Source organism: Ambystoma mexicanum, chromosome 2p (assembly GCF_040938575.1).
Source record: "Ambystoma mexicanum isolate Mex_15411 chromosome 2p, UKY_AmexF1_1, whole genome shotgun sequence".
Classification (NCBI taxonomy): Eukaryota; Metazoa; Chordata; class Amphibia; order Caudata; family Ambystomatidae; genus Ambystoma; species Ambystoma mexicanum.
Genome location: NC_090923.1, coordinates 1,009,810,646 through 1,009,828,086, shown reverse-complemented (window position 1 = coordinate 1,009,828,086; position 17,441 = coordinate 1,009,810,646). Strand labels below are relative to the sequence as shown.

Below are 17,441 nucleotides of genomic sequence, written 5' to 3'. Positions count from 1 at the left end.
ATATACAGGGTGGTCCTTGCATGCCGCAGCAGGGGAAAGAGCCGCATCCATCCTGGCTGCACCTAGCATGGATAGGCCAGATCGGCAAACACTGAGGGAAAAAGGGGAGCAGCCTGTATCTATGCATAGCAGGATTGGGACAGGCAGGGACTCACCAGAGGGAAAGAGGAAAAAGTGCCCGAGCGGCTCACACTACTGCTCCCCAAGCACTCAAGTGGATACACCAACAGCGCCTACGTGCTGTCAGAAGGGAAACCAGCAGAAAGACACTGCGGCACCTCTCAAGTGCTCGAGCCCACTATGCACCACGAGGGGAGAACCGTGAATAAACAACCCCACAGTCCTGGGTGCTCCAGACGTTCCAGCACCCCGAGTGAGAAATGCCCACACATAAGGAAACAGTGGACAACCAGAAGGGCTAAAGGAGCAGAGTGCTGGAACCGACCACCTGCGGTCGGCACCAGCCACGGAACACCACATAGGAGGAAGAGCAGGGCCTTAAAAGGGTCTGAGTCAAAAACCTCTGGAGACCCACAGTGAAGGGGAGCCCTTATCAAGACCGGTGGTGCTGAAACAAGAGAGCGAAGAGCGGGACGTCTAAAAATAAAGGGGAGCGATGGGAGGGACCCTCCAGGGTTAAAATGGCAACAGGGATAGACATGTTCAAGTTCTCCATGAAGGAAGACACGGCACATCCTGGCAGAGATCAAGGCCCTCAGAGGAGACATACAGGCCTTTCTAGCAGACTTGACGGGCAGAGTGACAACTGTGGAGTCCAAAGTGGAAGGGCGCGAACACAACCAACTGAATGTAGAACTGGTAGAAATGAAGTTGGATGCGAGGATGACCGAAGTAGAGCTTAGAGAGGAAGAGGTGCTGCTCAAGATGGATGATCTCGAAAACAGAGAGAGACGGAACAACATAAGAATACTAGGACTGAAGGAATTGGGGAGGGAAACCCTGGGACAGGTGGAGTAAAAAGTCATCAGCCTGATAAACCAGCTCTTCGAGGCAGAGGGGGGGGTAAGACAGTGCAACTTGAGAGGGCTCACAGAGGAGGCAGGCACGACACGACAGGGATGGTCCCCGCTCCATAGTTGCTAGATTCCTGAGTTACAAGGACAGAATGGAAGTCCTGAGCAGGGCAAAACAGCAATGTGAAGTGGAATTTGAGGGCTCCAAAGTAACAATATACCAGGATCTGTCAAATCTTATTCTAGCGAGGCATAGAAGTTGCAGACCCCTCACAACGTGGTCGCTGGACAAGGAGATTCGTTACAGATGGGAGTACCCGTTTTCGCTTCAATTTGTGGTGGATGGGCGGCTCGCATCAGCAGAGGAGGCTGAGTAGGCCCTTAGACACCTCACAGCGGACGCAGATGTCCACCCAAGAAGCCCACAAGGCCCTTCTGTCAGTGGGGAAAGGCAGAGATCCGCTTCAGGCTCCCAGAGAAGAAGGGGCCAAACAGGGAGGAAGTTTATGAGGCTTAATGGGCCTGCCACCCCGAAAAACTCCCTCCACGCAAGAATAATTACTGGAAAACAACCTGAGGTACCAAATCGTGAGTATAGGAGGGGTGGGACTGCCCGAGATGCGGTCCTACTACAGAGCGGTCCAATTTAGAGCCCTAATACCTCACTTACGAGTAGAAAGGGACAAGCAATGGGTGGGGATAGAAAACGTCCTATTCAGACCCGTAACATTAGGGGAAACGCTCTGGGCACCAGCTTCCGCAGCTCCGAACAGTGTACACACTCGTATCCTGGGCCCCCTATGGAGGTTGTGGCCATCGCCCCATAGCCACATATGGGTCCCCCCGATACAGGAATGTATACCGGATCATGAGCGGTTTCAGAAATGGTTTGAGGCGGGACTGGAAACAGTGGGACAGGTCCCGAAGAAGGAAGGATTCATAAAACTAGCTGACTTGGAAGAGTCCCTGGGGATAGGGAACCTGTCTGTCTTCAAGTACTTAAGATTCAATGTCGGGAGACTGGAAGGAGGGCATGCAAAGAGACCTGACACACACAGAAAGGCTGTTGGAAACAGAGAAAGGGACAAGGGGGTTATATCTAGAATGTATCAGGCACTATTGGAAGCATTAGCATGATGAGGAAGAAATGGAACCAGGATTTGGGGTTGGAAACGGTACCGGAGCAATGGGAGGAATTATGCATTAGTGCCCACTGCACATCAGTGGCTGATACAAACAGCATGGTTTGAAACTGCTGTACAGATGGCAGTGGGACCCTGCGAGGTTAGACAAAATGTTTCCAGGGGCGGACCCTCTTTGCTGGAGGAAATGTGGACGAGCGGCCGACTACTGCCACATGTGGTGGGGCTGTGGGAAGGTGCAACAGTACTGGAAGGAGGTCCTGGGATGGATAAAGGGATTAGAGGGAATTGACAGGGAGGCTGAGCCCATGTTGGTACTGTTTGGCATGGAAACAGTTGAAGGAGAATGGGCGAAAGTCCTGCATATGCCGCACAACCTACTACTGGCGGCCTGGGAGTGTCTGGCGGGAGGTTGGAAGAGAGAGGTGCTCCCGTCGGAGAAAGAATGGGCGTGCAAAGCGCTGGACCTATACAGAATGGAAGAACTAACCAGGCGCCTGCATGACAAAACCTCAACGTGGGTGGCAGAATGGACCGCATTCCTGGCTAAATATGACCCACAGAGACCGCAAAAAGAGAATGTCGCCGTGAGTGAATAAGGGATCAGGGTGGGAGTGGTTCAATCATAACCCATCACCGGCTGACGAAAAGAGTGGTAATATATAGAGAGGGGTGCATGCCAGCGATAGGGAGTGAAGGGACGGAGTGAATATGCGTGCCCCGAGATGAACCCAAGATTAAAACCAGCAACTTTGTGGGATGTATCCAAAGTAACATGAACACTAGCCCAAGGATACTTTTGGTGTGGTAGCCCTGGAGCCACAAAAGACTGGTGGGGGAGTGAGGGGGCTAGGGGAGTTGGGGAGTTTATCTTCATCGTTTGGGGTTAGGGGGGTGAAAACGTTCAAAAAATCTACATGGTGATTTGCTGTGTTGAAATGTTCGACACGGTTTGATATGATGTAACTGAGCTACTTCACTAATCAAATTTGAAAAAAAGGAGGGAAAAATCTACATCAAGCTTTTGACAGTGTAAACAGGGCACTCATCTGCTGGAAATTAAAGAGGTGGGACTACCCGCCATATCTTTTACAAACCATCCAATCGCTTCACTCTGACACGTCAATTCGAGTGAGAATCAGTGCTGAGGGTGAACTGACAGATAAAATAACAACGGAAAAAGATGTAAAGCACGGCGCCCGCTAGCAGGTTTTATCTTTAAGCTGTGTATTGCAGATTTGCCAGCAGCTTTATTGGAGTGTGACCCCTTTCCTCCAAGAATTAATGGACATCAGATAGGTTGGGCAATCTTTGCTGATGACTTGGCGCTTTTAGAGAAGACGCAAATAAGTCTACAGCGACTGTTGAGCAACTTGGAAGTGTATTTGTAAAAGAATGACCTGGAAATAAATGTCAAAAAGTCCAAAATTGTTTCCTTCGACTCGAATCTTGGAAAAAAAGGGAAACATTTTAAATGGTTCACGGCTGGTAAACAACTAGAAAACACAGATAACGTTTGATATCTGGGTATTCTCTTTAATAAATCAATAAGAGAATGGCAGTGGACTCAAGACCTGAAAACAAGAATGAAGAATCTAATGCTGCAAGGTGCTAAATTACACACGGACTATGGCAAATTCATACTCAAATCTGCGATTATGTTCTTCCGGCCGAAGGTAGTAGCTGCTATAACATTTGGTAGTGAAGCTGGCTTTAATATAAGTCGGGCAACATGGGATGTGTTAGAGGGTCAATTCTGGCGCAAGGTCCTTAGTTTGCCAAGAAATGTATCGTTCGAGGGGATTGGGTCCTCCAACGTATTCCATATCTATGACAGGTAATCACCACAGCTGTGCTGCTTCGGAAACTTTTTTCTGCGTCCTGCGTCGCTGTCGTCGAGGACCTCCTCCGACGTCATCCGATGTGATAAGTAGGACGCACGACGCCCATAGCCTCAGTTTTTTCCGCGAACGTGTTGCTTCCTGAATCTCGGTTATGCCTCGACTCTTTGGAGTTCTGTTCTTCTTGGTTCGTCGAACCTGTTCATTTTTGTGAGAAAATCCTTCGTGTGGAGATGTCTTCTACTTCGTCTTCGACCCCGCGTCCGGGCTTCAAGAAGTGCGGGGAGTGTGGGTCCAAGATGTCGGTGACGGACTCGCACGACGCCTGCCTCTGGTGCCTCGGGGAGGCCCACGACACGGATGACTGTATCGACTGCCAGTCGCTCACGTCCAAAGCCTTACCGGAACGTAAGAAGAAGTTGTCGGTAGGTCGGGTGTCCAAGCCCCGGAAGTCGAAGTCTGCGGGGCTTTCGACGGATGATTCGAGAGGTGACTCTCCGCGTCGTCGTTGGAAGTCTCGTGCGTCTCCTTCTAGGAGTCGGTCTCGCCACTCCTCGGCCTCTTCGAGGCATTCTCGGAAGCGCCGACAGCGGTCGTCTTCCAGGTCCTCTTCTGAGGATTCTGCCCGGCACGTCGCTTATCCCACCAGCCGTGCGACGCCGGAGGAATGGGCTTCCTTCGGAAAGAAAATGCTTGCGATTCTCGAGTCGCAGGGTACTAAGCCGTCCGCGCCCCCGAGTGGGGTCGGCCGTGAGAGGTCGAGAGACCCTGCTCGCAAGAGTGGTCGGCACGAGTCATGGGAGAGGTCCCGTTCGGACAAGGGGACTACTTCTCGACGTACCCGTTCCATGTCCCGGTCCTCAACGCTTTCGAGACCGTGTGCACCTGTGATGTCTTAGAGGAAGACCTCGACGCCTGAGGCGTCGAGAGCGTCGACAGGCTCTCTCGAGGATCCAGCTCCGAGGAAGCTGGCGGCACTGCATCTGACGTCGACGCCGATTTACTCAACGTCGACGCCGATCCTCTCGGCGCCGATTCACTCGACGCCTTTCGAGGCTGGGGTGTCGGAGGTACCCCGTGGCACGGGGGAACCCCCTAGAAAGGCTCTGGTTAAGAGCAAGCACTCTCAGGTGCCTTCTTTTCACCACCTGGAATATATTTCGGAGGTGGATGAGGATTCTGATGGCCTGGTTCCTAGTCAGGTTCCAGATGAGTTGGTCTTGGGCCATAGCCAATTTGACGATTTGAGGCAGTCACTGCATGATGCCAGTGGACTGGACACCTCCCCGGAGGTGGAGTTTTGTAGGCCTGAGCCTGGCTCTCATGCCGATTCCTCGTACCGGCGCCTTATGGCTAGAGTCTCCGAGTACTTGGGCTGGTCTGCTCCCCCAGGGGAGTTTGTGCAGGATGATCTCACGGACATCTTTGATGTTGGTCCCCCAACTGATCCGGTACTGCCGTTTCATATGGCTCTACAGAGAAGGGTGGCGGCGGCTTGGACTGCTCCGGAGAGTCTCCCGGCGGTGGGCAGGTCCTTGTCGCGAAAATACCGTCCAGCAAGTAGCGACCCCTGCAACTTGACCAGGCACCCCACTCCGGAGAGTTTGGTGGTGCAGGCGGCCACGGCCCCGGCAAAGCAGGCGTCGTAGCCTACCATCCCTCCTGATAGGGACGACAAACGTTTTGATGGCTGGGCGAAGAAAGTGTTTTCTTCGGGGGGTATGGCGCTTCAGGCGGCCAACTCCATATGTGCCTTGTCTCGTTTCACACACACTCTGTGGAAGTGCGTTGCATTAGCGGCTGAACATATTCCCGAAGGGGACGAACGGGATGGTTTCCTTGCTATGGTCCAGGATGGTAAGGATGCCATGTGTGAGTCCGTTCAGTCGGGTTTGGACATGGCTGAATGCGTCAGCAGGTCCATGGCGGCGAGCACCGTGATACGCAGGTTTGCGTGGTTGCGGAAGTCTGGGTTTGCTCCTGATGTGCAGTCCCGGCTCCTCAACATGCCCTTTGACGGTGAACACCTTTTTGGCAGCAAGGCTGACGAGAGCCTTGAGAGGTTGCAGACCTCCAAAGCTGCAGCAAAGTCGTTGGGTGCTGCAGTTCGCCAACCTCTGCCTTTTCGTCCTAGGGGACAGCAATGGAGGGGTGGTTCCTTTCGCTATTACTCGTCCTTCAGTAAAGCGAGAGGTGCTGGCAGTCAAAGAGGCCAACGCAGGGGTACCAGAGGTGGACGACAGGGTAACCGTGGTGCCAAGGCCGCTCGGGCAGTTGCCTCTTTGCCCTCAGGTAACGCTGCAGCCGCTACCACTCAGTCATGAGGCCATGTCCCATGGTTCTCCGGTTGGGGGAAGGCTGGCGCAGCATCTTGTAGAGTGGCGTGCCATTACTTCAGATGTGTGGGTTCTGGAGATCATAACCCACGGCTACTGTCTTCCCTTTCGGCAGAGGCCTCACGACAATCCACCGGGGAACCTCTCTTTGCAGAGTCCGGATCCGCTCCTTGCGCAGGAAATTCAAGCCCTGCTGGAGAAAGGCGCCATAGAACTGGTGCCTGTAGCGGAGAGGAACAAGGGATGGTATTCCCCTTATTTTTTGATTTCAAAGAAAGACTGGGGATTGAGACCCATCATGGACTTGCGCGGTTTGAACAAACTCCTCAGGAAGGACAAGTTCAAGATGGTTACTGTCTCTCAAGTCCTCCAGGCCCTTCAGCTTCAGGACTGGTTGGTGTCTCTCGACCTCAAGGATGCTTACTTCCATGTGCCGATCCATCCCAAGCACAAGAAGTACCTGAGGTTCGCGGTTGGCGACTTGCACTTTCAGTTTCGGGTCCTGCCGTTCGGATTGACCTCCGCCCCGAGGGTTTTCACCAAGCTCATGGTGGTGGTGGCAGCGCATCTCAGGCAAGGGGGGGTTCACGTCTACCCCTACCTGGACGATTGGTTGATCAGGGGGAGCTCTCCCGAGCAAGTCCTGGATCATTTGTCCGTCACCTGCCACTCCCTTCACAGGCTGGGCTTCTCCCTCAATTTAAGTCCCATTTGACGCCAACACAGCGGCTCCAGTACATCGGAGCAGTGCTCGACACTTCCCTGGGGCAGTGTTTTCCTCCCCAGGTGAGGTCTCTTCACATTCAGCAGATGGTACACAAGTTTCAGCATGCCCAGACGCTCCCAGCGTTCGAGTTCTTGAGGTTGCTCGGCCTCATGGCATCCTGCATTATTCTAGTGCCAGAGGCTCGCCTGCGCATGAGATCTTTGCAGTGGGCACTCAAGATGCAATGGTCGCAGTCCTCCGGCAGGATGTCGGACCCCGTTCAGGTGCCGCCCTCGGTCGCCCAGGACCTTCTGTGGTGGGCCGTCGAAGGCAATTTGATGAAGGGGGCTCCATTTTTGGCTTCCCTGGCCGGAGGTGACGATCGTGACGGATGCATCCCTCACAGGATGGGGAGCCCATGCCAAACGAGCTGACAGTCAGCGGTCGTTGGTCTCCGTCGGAGTCCAGACTCCATATCAATCTGTTGGAGCTGAGGGCCATCAGGCTAGCCCTGATGGCTTTTCTGCCGACTGTGCGAGGAAAGAATGTCCTGATCCTGACGGACAACACAGTGGCCATGCACTACCTCAACAAAAAGGGGCGGGGGACAGGGTCACTTCCTCTGTGCAGGGAGGCGATGCAGCTCGAGTTCTGGGCCATCCAGCAGGAAATTTCGATCTCGGCAGTACATCTGGCCGGAGACGCAAACGTGACGGCGGACGCTCTGAGCAGGCAGAGCACGATCTCGCACGAGTGGGAGTTGGCTCAGGAGATTCTCCTGGAGATCTTCGCCCTTTGGGAGACCCCTCAAGTGGATCTCTTCGCCTCCAGTGTCAACCGGAAGTGCGAGAGGTTCTGCTCGCCGGAATTTCCTCCAAAAGGAGCCTTAGAAGACGCGTTCGTGGTGGAGTGGTTATTCCCATGCTGTACGCGTTTCCTCCAGTCCCCGTCATCCCGCAAGTGCTGCAGAGGTTACGGAAGTTCAGTTCCCGGATGATCCTCATTGCTCCGGCGTGGGCTCGGAGGACGTGGTACCCGGACCTTCTCGACTTGTCCATCTGTCCTCCACGTCGTCTTCCCTACCGAGATGTTCTGCTCTCACAGGAGGGGGGGTCAGGTTCTCCATCCAGAGGTCAGATCCCTCAACCTTCACGCTTGGCTTCTGAAAGGTTGAGGTATAAGGATTGGGACCTCCCTGAAGACGTGATGGAGGTGTTGCTCTCGGCCAGACGGCCAGCAACAAAGTCTCTGTACCGTTAAGTTCTGCGACTGGTGCAGAGTTCAGAATGTGGATCATTTTGCATGTGACATCCCCATGGTTCTGTCCTTTTTACTTTCTTTGGCCCACAGGGGATTGCAAGTGGGTACCATTAAAGGTTACCTGGCGGCGCTTGTCATCTTTAAGCGCTCGTCTGAGGAGTGTTCCTACTTTAAAATCCCTTTAATTTCACAGTTTCTGAAAGGGCTCACTAATGTGTTCCCTCCGTCACCTTTCCTGGTGCCCGGTTGGGATTTAAACCTGGTTCTTAAGTTTCTTATGGGTGCTCCGTTTGAGCCTTTACATTCTTGCCCTTTGAGGCTGTTGACTCTGAAAACTGTGTTTTTAGTTGCGGTTACTTCCGCTCGCAGGGTATGGCTGCATCTACTGCCCTGCAGAGGGGTGTTCCTATTCGCAACATCTGTGATGCAGCCACCTGGGCTTTAGTACATACATTTGTACGTCACTATTCCCTTGATTCCATCCGAGGACAGGATCTGGCCTTTGGCAAGGCGGTCCTTTGCTCTGCTATTTGATTGGCAATTCTAAATTTTGATTCTAAATTCTTTCCCTCCTCCTTGCTCTGGTACTGCTTTGGGAGTCTGTCATAGATATGGAATACGTCGGAGGACCCAATCCCCTCGAAGAACAAGTTACTTTCTTACCTGGTAACGTTCTTTCGATGGGATGGTCCGACGACGTATTCCATATCGCTCCCTCCCTACCTTCCCGCTGCAGAATTTCTTTTGCGATTGCAGCTTACGTTCCGCAAGGCTTTGTGTCTGACTGGCAGTTGGCTAATGTCACACGTTCTGGGGGAAAAAACTACAACTGAGGCTACGGGCGTCGTGCGTCCTACTTATCACATCGGATGACGTCGGAGGAGGTCCTCGACGACGGCGCATCGACGTCATCGACGCAGGATGCAGACGCAGAAAAAAGTTTCCGAAGCAGCACAGCTGTGGTGATTACCTGTCATAGATATGGAATACGTCGTCAGACCATCCCATCGAAAGAACATTACCAGGTAAGAAAGTAACTTGTTCATCTTTGCCATCCGCTATGAACTTGAACTACAGTCTTTGTTTTCTACGGTGCTTTGGAAATCGGTGGCAATGATGAGGAAAATGTCAATGGAGTCATCTGCAATTCCCTATCACATCTTGAACCCGACTCCAGGAAAGCCTTATATAGGTCTGTTGAAGGAATGGATTAGGAAGATCCATACTCAACTGGCGCACGCTGACATTGACATAGACACACTTTGGAATAACCCTTGTGCAGCAAGAAAAAGCTAATATACTGTGATTGGATCGAAACTGTCAACAAAAGATCTAAACTTGCCACCCCATTAGACCTCTGTGGTGAAGCATGCAGAGTAAATTCAATTCGGAAATATCTGGAAAGGTTTCCATACAGATATCATCGGGATCAATTTCTGCGATTATGTTTAAACCTCTGTTCAACCAAAGAAATGTTGTTTTTGAAACATGATGAGAACACTCTAAACAACCATTGTCGGTTTTGTAATATCGCAGTAGAGTCCTCAAAACATCTGGTTATTGAATGCTTAGCTTTAAAAACTCAAAAGGCTTTTTTGGGGAAATTTGCTCCTCAAAATGGAAACATGGTAGAGTGGTGGTATGCACTTTTGTCTGGCAAGAATTTCATGTTAACTTGTGCAGTTATTGATTATCTTGATCACCTACTGATTCAATAGTAGTGCTGTTTCTATCAAAATTGGTGAAGTTTTCTTTTTTGGAAACCAATGATGTAAAGTTGGTACGTTTCAAGTGGGAGAGGAAGATAAATTAAAGGAGCGAGAAATAAGTAAACAAATGAAAAGAAATGTGTAATAAATTGAAATTTACAATACATTTTTTTCTTTTTTTAAACGGAGAGAGGCAGGCACCTTGGGGTACTGCACTGTTGACTGGGCGTGTGGTGGAGAGGAAAGGGGGAGATCAGTGATTTGCTGTCTGTTAGAGAGGAATGAGGCAGAAAGAGCTGAATCATGTATTTAAGGAGTGCAGTCTGTCAAGGAGGATCATGTAGTTGATGGTGTCAAACTCTGCCGAGAGGTCAAGAATAATAAGACCTGCACATCCCTCCGAGTTTGCTGTCACTTTGAGGTCATCCCAGATAGAGATCAGCATTGTTTCTGTTCCTTGGTGTGGACGGAACCCTGATTGTCCAGGGTCTAGGAGATTTTTAGATTCCACAAAGCCATTGAGCTGTGAGTATGCAGTGTGTCGATGAGTTTTGCCAGGAATCTGGTGTTGGCGATTGGCCTGTAGTTGATTGGTAATAGAGGGTTGAGGGATGCTTTTTTAAACTGAGGTTTGACATGAGCAGTTTTGAAGGAGTCTGGGAACTTTCCGGAGATGAGGGAGCCGTTGAGAATGGCCTTTGCTGGTTCTCCTGCGCAGGTGGAGGTGAAGATTTCTTTGAGGAGAGCGGCGGGACAAGGGTTCTGGGATGAGCCGGAGGGTCGACTGGCGGGTAGTAGTTTTGTAAACTCCTCACTCGAGAGAGGGTTGAAGGAGCAGAAGGAAGGGTTCTTGGGGTGGAGGGAGGGTCTGGTGGAGTGTGGGTGTAGAGCGGGTAGATAAGAGTGAGAGTTTGGCATTTGTTTTGTGGATGTTTTCGGACAGGAAATTGCAGAGCGTTGTGATGAGGCAGTAGGGGCTGTGGTGCAGGGCGGGTTCAGGAACTCAGTGATGATCCTGTCAAGCTCTTTGCTGTTGCTCCCGCAATTCAGGACCCTTGTATTATAATATGCTTTTTTGGCCTTTCGGATCTCTGATTTGTAGTTTCTGTGGTGGTGGGCGATTACTGATTTGTTTTGTGGGGTTCAAGAATTTTGCCATTTGGGCTCTAGGAGCAGTAGTGGGTTTTTAGTGTCTTCAGAAGGGGAGCAAACCATTCGAGGGTAGGTCCTATGCAGACGGGAGCGGACTTGGAGGGGGTTATGGGAATGAGGGAGTCGTTTAGCCAGGAGTCGAAGAGCTCTGTGGGTAAGGGTCTGGCTGTGGTCGGGAGTGATGGAAGGGTGCTTAGTAGTGCCTCTACTTCGTCGGGTAGTACCCTGACCTTATTCCAGCACTTAAACTGAGATGTAGAGGTAGAGGCTGGCTTGGGTGGTGGCGGCAGAGGATGGAGAAAGATATGCCACAGTGGTCTGTCCAGATGAGCGGTTGGGAGGTGGATGTGGTGATGAGGTCGGAAGAGCTAAAAATGGAATTGAGGGTGTGGCCAGCAGTATGAGTTGGTCTTCTGATAAGCTGGGTGAGGTTGAGTTCCCCAAGGCTGTCGACCAGTGGCAGAGTCATGGAGTTGTAAGGGAAGTCGACCAGATGTTAAAGTTTCCCAGTAGGGTGAGTGCCGGCTGGATTACTAGAATGGCTGCTAGTGAGTCGCATACACTGTTGGTAAAGTGTCTGCCATACACCGGGGACTTGTAGACGAGTAAGAAGCTGTTTGAGAGAGTTTGACTAGAAGGGATTCGCAATGAGCTGCGCTGGGTTGTTTCAGTGGTGGTGATAGAGATATGAGGTTTGTGCATGATGGCTAATCTGCCTATTCTGGAAAGTCTGTTGTGGGTGATGAGTGAGTAGTCAGGTGGGAAAGCTTCATGGGCGATAGGCTTACAGTCATCCAAGAACCAGATTTCAGTGATGAAGATAAGGTTGGGGTTCTCGGCGGTTAGGAGATCAAAGATCTCAAAAGGTGTTTGTCAGAGGTAGAGGTGGCAGTGTTTACCCGAGTGTCTGATGTTGGCCGGGCTGGGAGGGTCATGGTCGTCGGAGGGAAGATGTTTGTGGTGGGGAGAGCGTTGATTGGGAAGGGCAGTTTAATAGAACTGACAGAGGTGGTCAGGGGGGTGGTTACTTAGTGTGTGTGGTGTGGGCAGCGAGTGGCTGAGGACTGGGAAGAGATGGTGGGCGGTTGCGGGTCTTTGACTTAGTTGTGTCATGGGAAAGGGGGTTCCGGTGGTGGCGAAAGGCTGAGGGATGAAGTGTGGTGGTGAGGGATGGTGGGTAGTACAGAGGTGTCTGGCTAGGTGTTTATAGGGGATGGTGTTCAGGGGCTGGGATGTGGGAGTGAGGGGGTTGAGGGCGGGAGGGGGAGGCTGTCTACAAGGAGGGGGAGGTGTGCAAGGGAGGTACAGGGGCATGGTTGTGCTGGTAGGAGAGGGGGGTACAACAAAAGGTATAGGGCAGGTGAGGCATGCAAAGTATAGGGCGAGGGTTGTCTACCTTGTCTGCGTTTTGTTTGTTTGGTAGCTGAGGGAGTGTGCGAGAGAGGGGGGTAGAGGTGATGGTTCGGAAAAGGGCAAGGGGCGCCATGCTCAGGGAAGGGGTTTGCCGGGTGAGGTCATTTGGGGGTAGTCAGTGAGGTGGAGATGGTGCTAGGTGGGTGGGCAATGCTTGCTAAGGAGGGTGTGGTCGGGGCGAGGGGGGAGGAGAATGTGCTAGAAAAGGGAGGGGGTTGGCTCCTTTCATTTTTTGCCATTACTAGCGTGGTTGTTCTTTGCCAGCCCTTTTTCCTCTATCCTGGGAGGGGGAGGTCTGTGAGTGTGTTTTGCTTTTGGTGGGAACCCTTGGGTGTCCCAGTGTAGGCTCCAGTGTGTCTGGGCAGGCAGGAAGTGGGAGAGACGTTTTTCACTCCCCTGTCCTTTGTCTGCCTGAATGGAACCAGCTCCCACTGGGGTCTCGCTGTCCTGATTGGAAATTGTCCCTTTCTGTAAATTGTTGAGAGAGATTGCAGAGGAGTGTGTGCTGGAACTGTATAAAAGGTGAAGCTCCTGAGGTGAAAAGCAAGTCGACCACTGGAATCTGAAGTAACTGAAGAAAATGATGACCAGAGATGTCTGCAGACCCTTTGCAACACCGTGAACCGACCACTGCTGTCCTGACCCTGTTTTCTGTGCAACATAGGAACTCCGAAGAGGACTCCTCTTTCCCAAGACAAACTTTACCATCTCCCGAGGTCCTGTGAGTTTCCAGAGCTGCAAAACCCCAATATTAGGAGACCTGCTGTCCATTACGAGTGCATCGTTTTGGAAAGGCAGAATCCATCCAAATCTTTGTTGAGCCCTCAAGGACACTCCAGAGACCCAATCTAACTTGACTAGAACCTCACAGCAGTGTGTGGGACTGTAAGGAGCCAAGAATATTGACCGGGCGAATCGTGTCCTTTGTTGGTGCTGCAGAAAAGGCGCCAAAACCACAGAGTGACCAGATAAGTTGATGAAAGCCGTACCAGAGGTCCTCCCTCAAGACTGCTGCTGAGACCCTGTCCATTGTCCTGCCTTTCATCATCAGACCAAGGAATTCGGAGGTTGGATCCAGCGCTGCTACATCGAGGAGAATCCAGCCACAATCTTTTCTTCTAACCTAAGGTACTGTGGGGGGAAAAAGGGTATTGCTTACCTTGATCCATCCAGTCGCTCCAGAGCGTTGGAGTGCACATAGAGGTTTCCAGGGTACCCCATCTTACCACCGACTCAAGCAGCAGCTTATGTCCCGTTAGCAAGTCCTTAACAGGGTCTCCAACGCTGGTTTTAATCTTGCTACATCGTAAAGACTAGAGACTTGAAAGTATGCACAGGAATCTTTTGTATTCTGCTGCTTGTTAAAACTTTAAGCCCTCTTCGAACTGCCTTTTAATTAGGGGTGCGTTTTCGAACTTAAAAGACTTGTTGTGTGAAGAAACTGCCTCTAGATACTTTAGAATTGTTAGTATAACACTAACCAACTATGTTCCTTCTCAAAGGCCACTATCGTATATATGTATGCATAGTAAATGTCTTTACCGTATTTCTGCTAAGATTCGCAAGTGCATATTATTACAGATAATAAGATAGAACTGTCACTACTGTCAAAAGCTGTAACAAATGTGACCGCAAGCAACTACAAACTAAGCAGTGGCCTGTCAAAAGTATTCTAAAGTGATTTGGTTTATAGTGCTAAGTATTTTAAAGTGATTCTGGTGTAAATATAATAAATCAATCATTTAATTTACATTTATGTGTGAGTGTTTCTTTGCCTCCAGCTTCCATCTTCCTGACTGCTCTGCCACTCTACCAAGGTTCCAGCAGTTGTACAGACTGATACTAAGAGTTGGGGATCTACAAACCACCAGCATAGCTTACTAAAGTCTTACCTCTAAGTGGGACTTTAGGAAAACTCGACTTACACACCCAGACGTGGAGTGGGGCCAGACAGTTCCACCCACTTCCTGGGCCCCAAAAACAGTAAACACACACAAAGGCAGCACTAGCCTGCGAAAGTAGCATCTTTCCTGGTATTGCATGACCTATCTGGGATTTCCTGACCTGACAAGGCAGGAAGAAGGCCAAACTACAATATGGCCAAAGAACAAGCACACATCTCCTGGCTTAGCCATTTTAGGGAACTAGCCACTGTGCACTCTAGAAATAGCACAAACATTTCAAAATGGTCTGCTGCCACCAACTTGTCTTTAGTCTTTAGGCACATATAAAAGTAACCATAAATCCCAAGTGGAAAAGGCTATGGTGATATAAAGTATCCCCTTTGCACTGCACTGCAAGGATTATCCTAGATAAACAGTCGAGGAACATCCATCATAATGAACTTTTCCGAGAGGTAAGAAATGTGTTTGTTACTGCAATCCTGAACCCATTTCCATGCAATAGCCTTACACTTTACTTTTGTTTAATATGCTTTCCGCTTATTCTTGTGGTAGTAGTTGTATGTTCCCATGGCCATGTGACAATAGGCAACTGCCAGTTTTATTGTTACTCTGTGTGATGGAAATGGTTGGGCTAGAACATGCTATCTAATGATTGAAATGATCTGTCAAACGTTGGAAATCGAAGCTGTTTTTGAGTAGGTGGTGGATAAGGATTGGAAAACGGTTTGCACAAAATGGCATATGGACACAACACACCAAGGTTACTAAGTGGGCTTCCTTCCTTGCCTAGCATATAAAGATTTTGCTTTCATCCCTTCCCATTGTCAAATATGCCAACTGTCTCTTTTCCCCACAGCTGTCACGCCTTTCTCATCACTGTGGCAGGGCTGAAGCTCTTGCGTTCCTCCTTCTGCTGCCCACCTCAGCAATATGTGACCCTCAGTTTCACTGTCCTCTTCTTCCATTTCGACTACAAGAAATATTCGGAGGGATTCCTGCTTGATTACTTCCTAATGTCTATCATTTTCAGCAAGGTAAGCACGTCGGATCTAAGATAGGCAAAACTGCTGCACATATATCCACTGAATTATGCACTTTGATCTGTAGGAAAAAGATGTAAAAGTCCTGTTGCTGATATTGGGGTGTGGGGGGGGGGGGGGGGTTTATCAAATTCATATTTCCTATAGTAACTGAACAACTGGTGTCGGAAACTGACCTGAATCTCTAACCTTGAATGCCATACTTATTTTGGGAGGAAGCCATAAATGTTTGAATGATGAACCCCAATGAAAAATCTGATTATCTCAGTTTCATTTTTAAAATGCATTCATGTTATGGGGGATTCTCTCTGCAATGTGTTCAGGGTTTGAGGGCATCTTCATAACCTTGCACAGACTCATTCCTTAAGCCTTCCTTTGCTCCCCTGGTGGGAGCAGTGGTCGAGCAGCCAAGGAGGTCAAAGCCCAGTAGGTGATCAGGCTAGGCAAGAGCACTGGGTAACACAGTATTGCATTGAAAAAGGGCTACCCATTGTTATTGTGAACATTTCCAAGCTACTGTAGTGACTACTGTACTCCCAGCCCATAGTCTCCTCTCCTCCATACTTCTGGGATGTTCATCCCATGGGGGCAGGACTGGAATCTTTCACAGCAAATATCCTTCTATACCTTTTCGGAGGCAGTGCACATGCACAGTGCATAGATCCTGTCCTTTGCATCTGCCGAATTCAGACTGGACAGCAAATCGTTGAGGTAAAAGAGGGGAAGAAGTGTGGAGTTAAGGAGATTATGGTCTAGTAGAACAGCTGCTGTTTAGTAACCTTTACCTATTAATATGCCCCGTCCTCTTCCCTCAACACTTATTGGGGATTCCACATCAGTGTTACAACTTGGTAGCTGGATCTGACTTTTAAGCTGAATCATTCAGGTTTTTTAAGACTGACTTGCCAAATTGAGAATCTGACCACTGTGCGAAACCTGAGAGTAGTCTCACTCCTAAACTCCCTGGATCCTCTTCTCAGATGGACAGGGAAAGCCCATGGCTCTTGGATCCCGACCCTGGCATTGGAGAAGCATGGGAGGATTACCTGGTTGGAGGGTCCTTGAGTATTGGGACTGGGGTGCCCACAGGCGAGAGATAGTATCCCCCTTTCCCTATTGGCGACCAACCAAACCTTCCCCCGACCTTTATTGGCTATTGTAAGCCTGCTCCCCTCATTTCCCCTCATGCGACACTTGACAGTACTGAGACGAGGAAGAGGCAACTAAGAGTGATGAACGCAATGCTATTTGACCACTTTAGTACTGGGATGAGGAAAGTGTTGTGAAGGTCAGGCATGTCCCCTTAATCATAGTCGGGCAAGCTCAATTGAGAAAGCACACATGCAACCTGTTAAAGGGTTGCAGGTGCATAAAATAAGAGGCAGAGAGCACCAGGGAGGCATGTGTGGGGGAGACCAGCAGGGGATCTTGTTTGAGAGGAGGCGAGCCGTTTGCGGGAACTGCTGTGAGCCGGTCTTCCATTTGAAGAATGTTGAGATGCTGGGGACTGTAGAGAGAGGTGGTCTCACAAAGCGTGGGTGGGAGCTGGGGCTCCTTGCGGCAGACTGAAGGCGGAGAAGGGAGGCAGGTAGAAAGGCTGTCCCTTTCCCTTTAAACGAAAGTGCTTGTTCGACTCTGTTGGTGACCAGACACAGGAGTGTCCGAGGGGCAGAAGTTGAACCCCTAACATTAGAAGCAGAAGTTTGTGTGCTCCGCATTGCTGTGAAAGTTATCGATGGGACCGGTGAGTTTCTGACAGTTGAGAAAACCGGTATAACTTAGTATGCGAGTGCACGAGTAGGAACATTTCCATTGTTGAAGTTTGAGAAGGAATACTTTGTATCGGATGGGTTCACGTGTCTTAGAGAGAATGTTTTCGAATGTCTTTGGTTGTTGGAAACTTGAACTTCAGCTAAATACATGCAAATTTAAACTTAAGCAAGACAAATGCATGTTGAATACTG

General features: G+C 50.1%; 1 protein-coding gene across 2 annotated transcripts in view; it reads left to right on the top strand.

The window, feature by feature from the left end:
- PCNX3 (pecanex 3) overlaps nt 1-17,441 on the top strand; it is a 1,956,057-nt gene that overhangs the window by 1,303,923 nt on the left and 634,693 nt on the right. For both annotated transcript variants that reach the window (XM_069644841.1, XM_069644840.1), the window contains one exon: nt 15,294-15,471. In XM_069644841.1, coding sequence (XP_069500942.1) covers nt 15,294-15,471 — 178 coding nt within the window. The remainder of the gene's footprint in view (nt 1-15,293; nt 15,472-17,441) is intronic.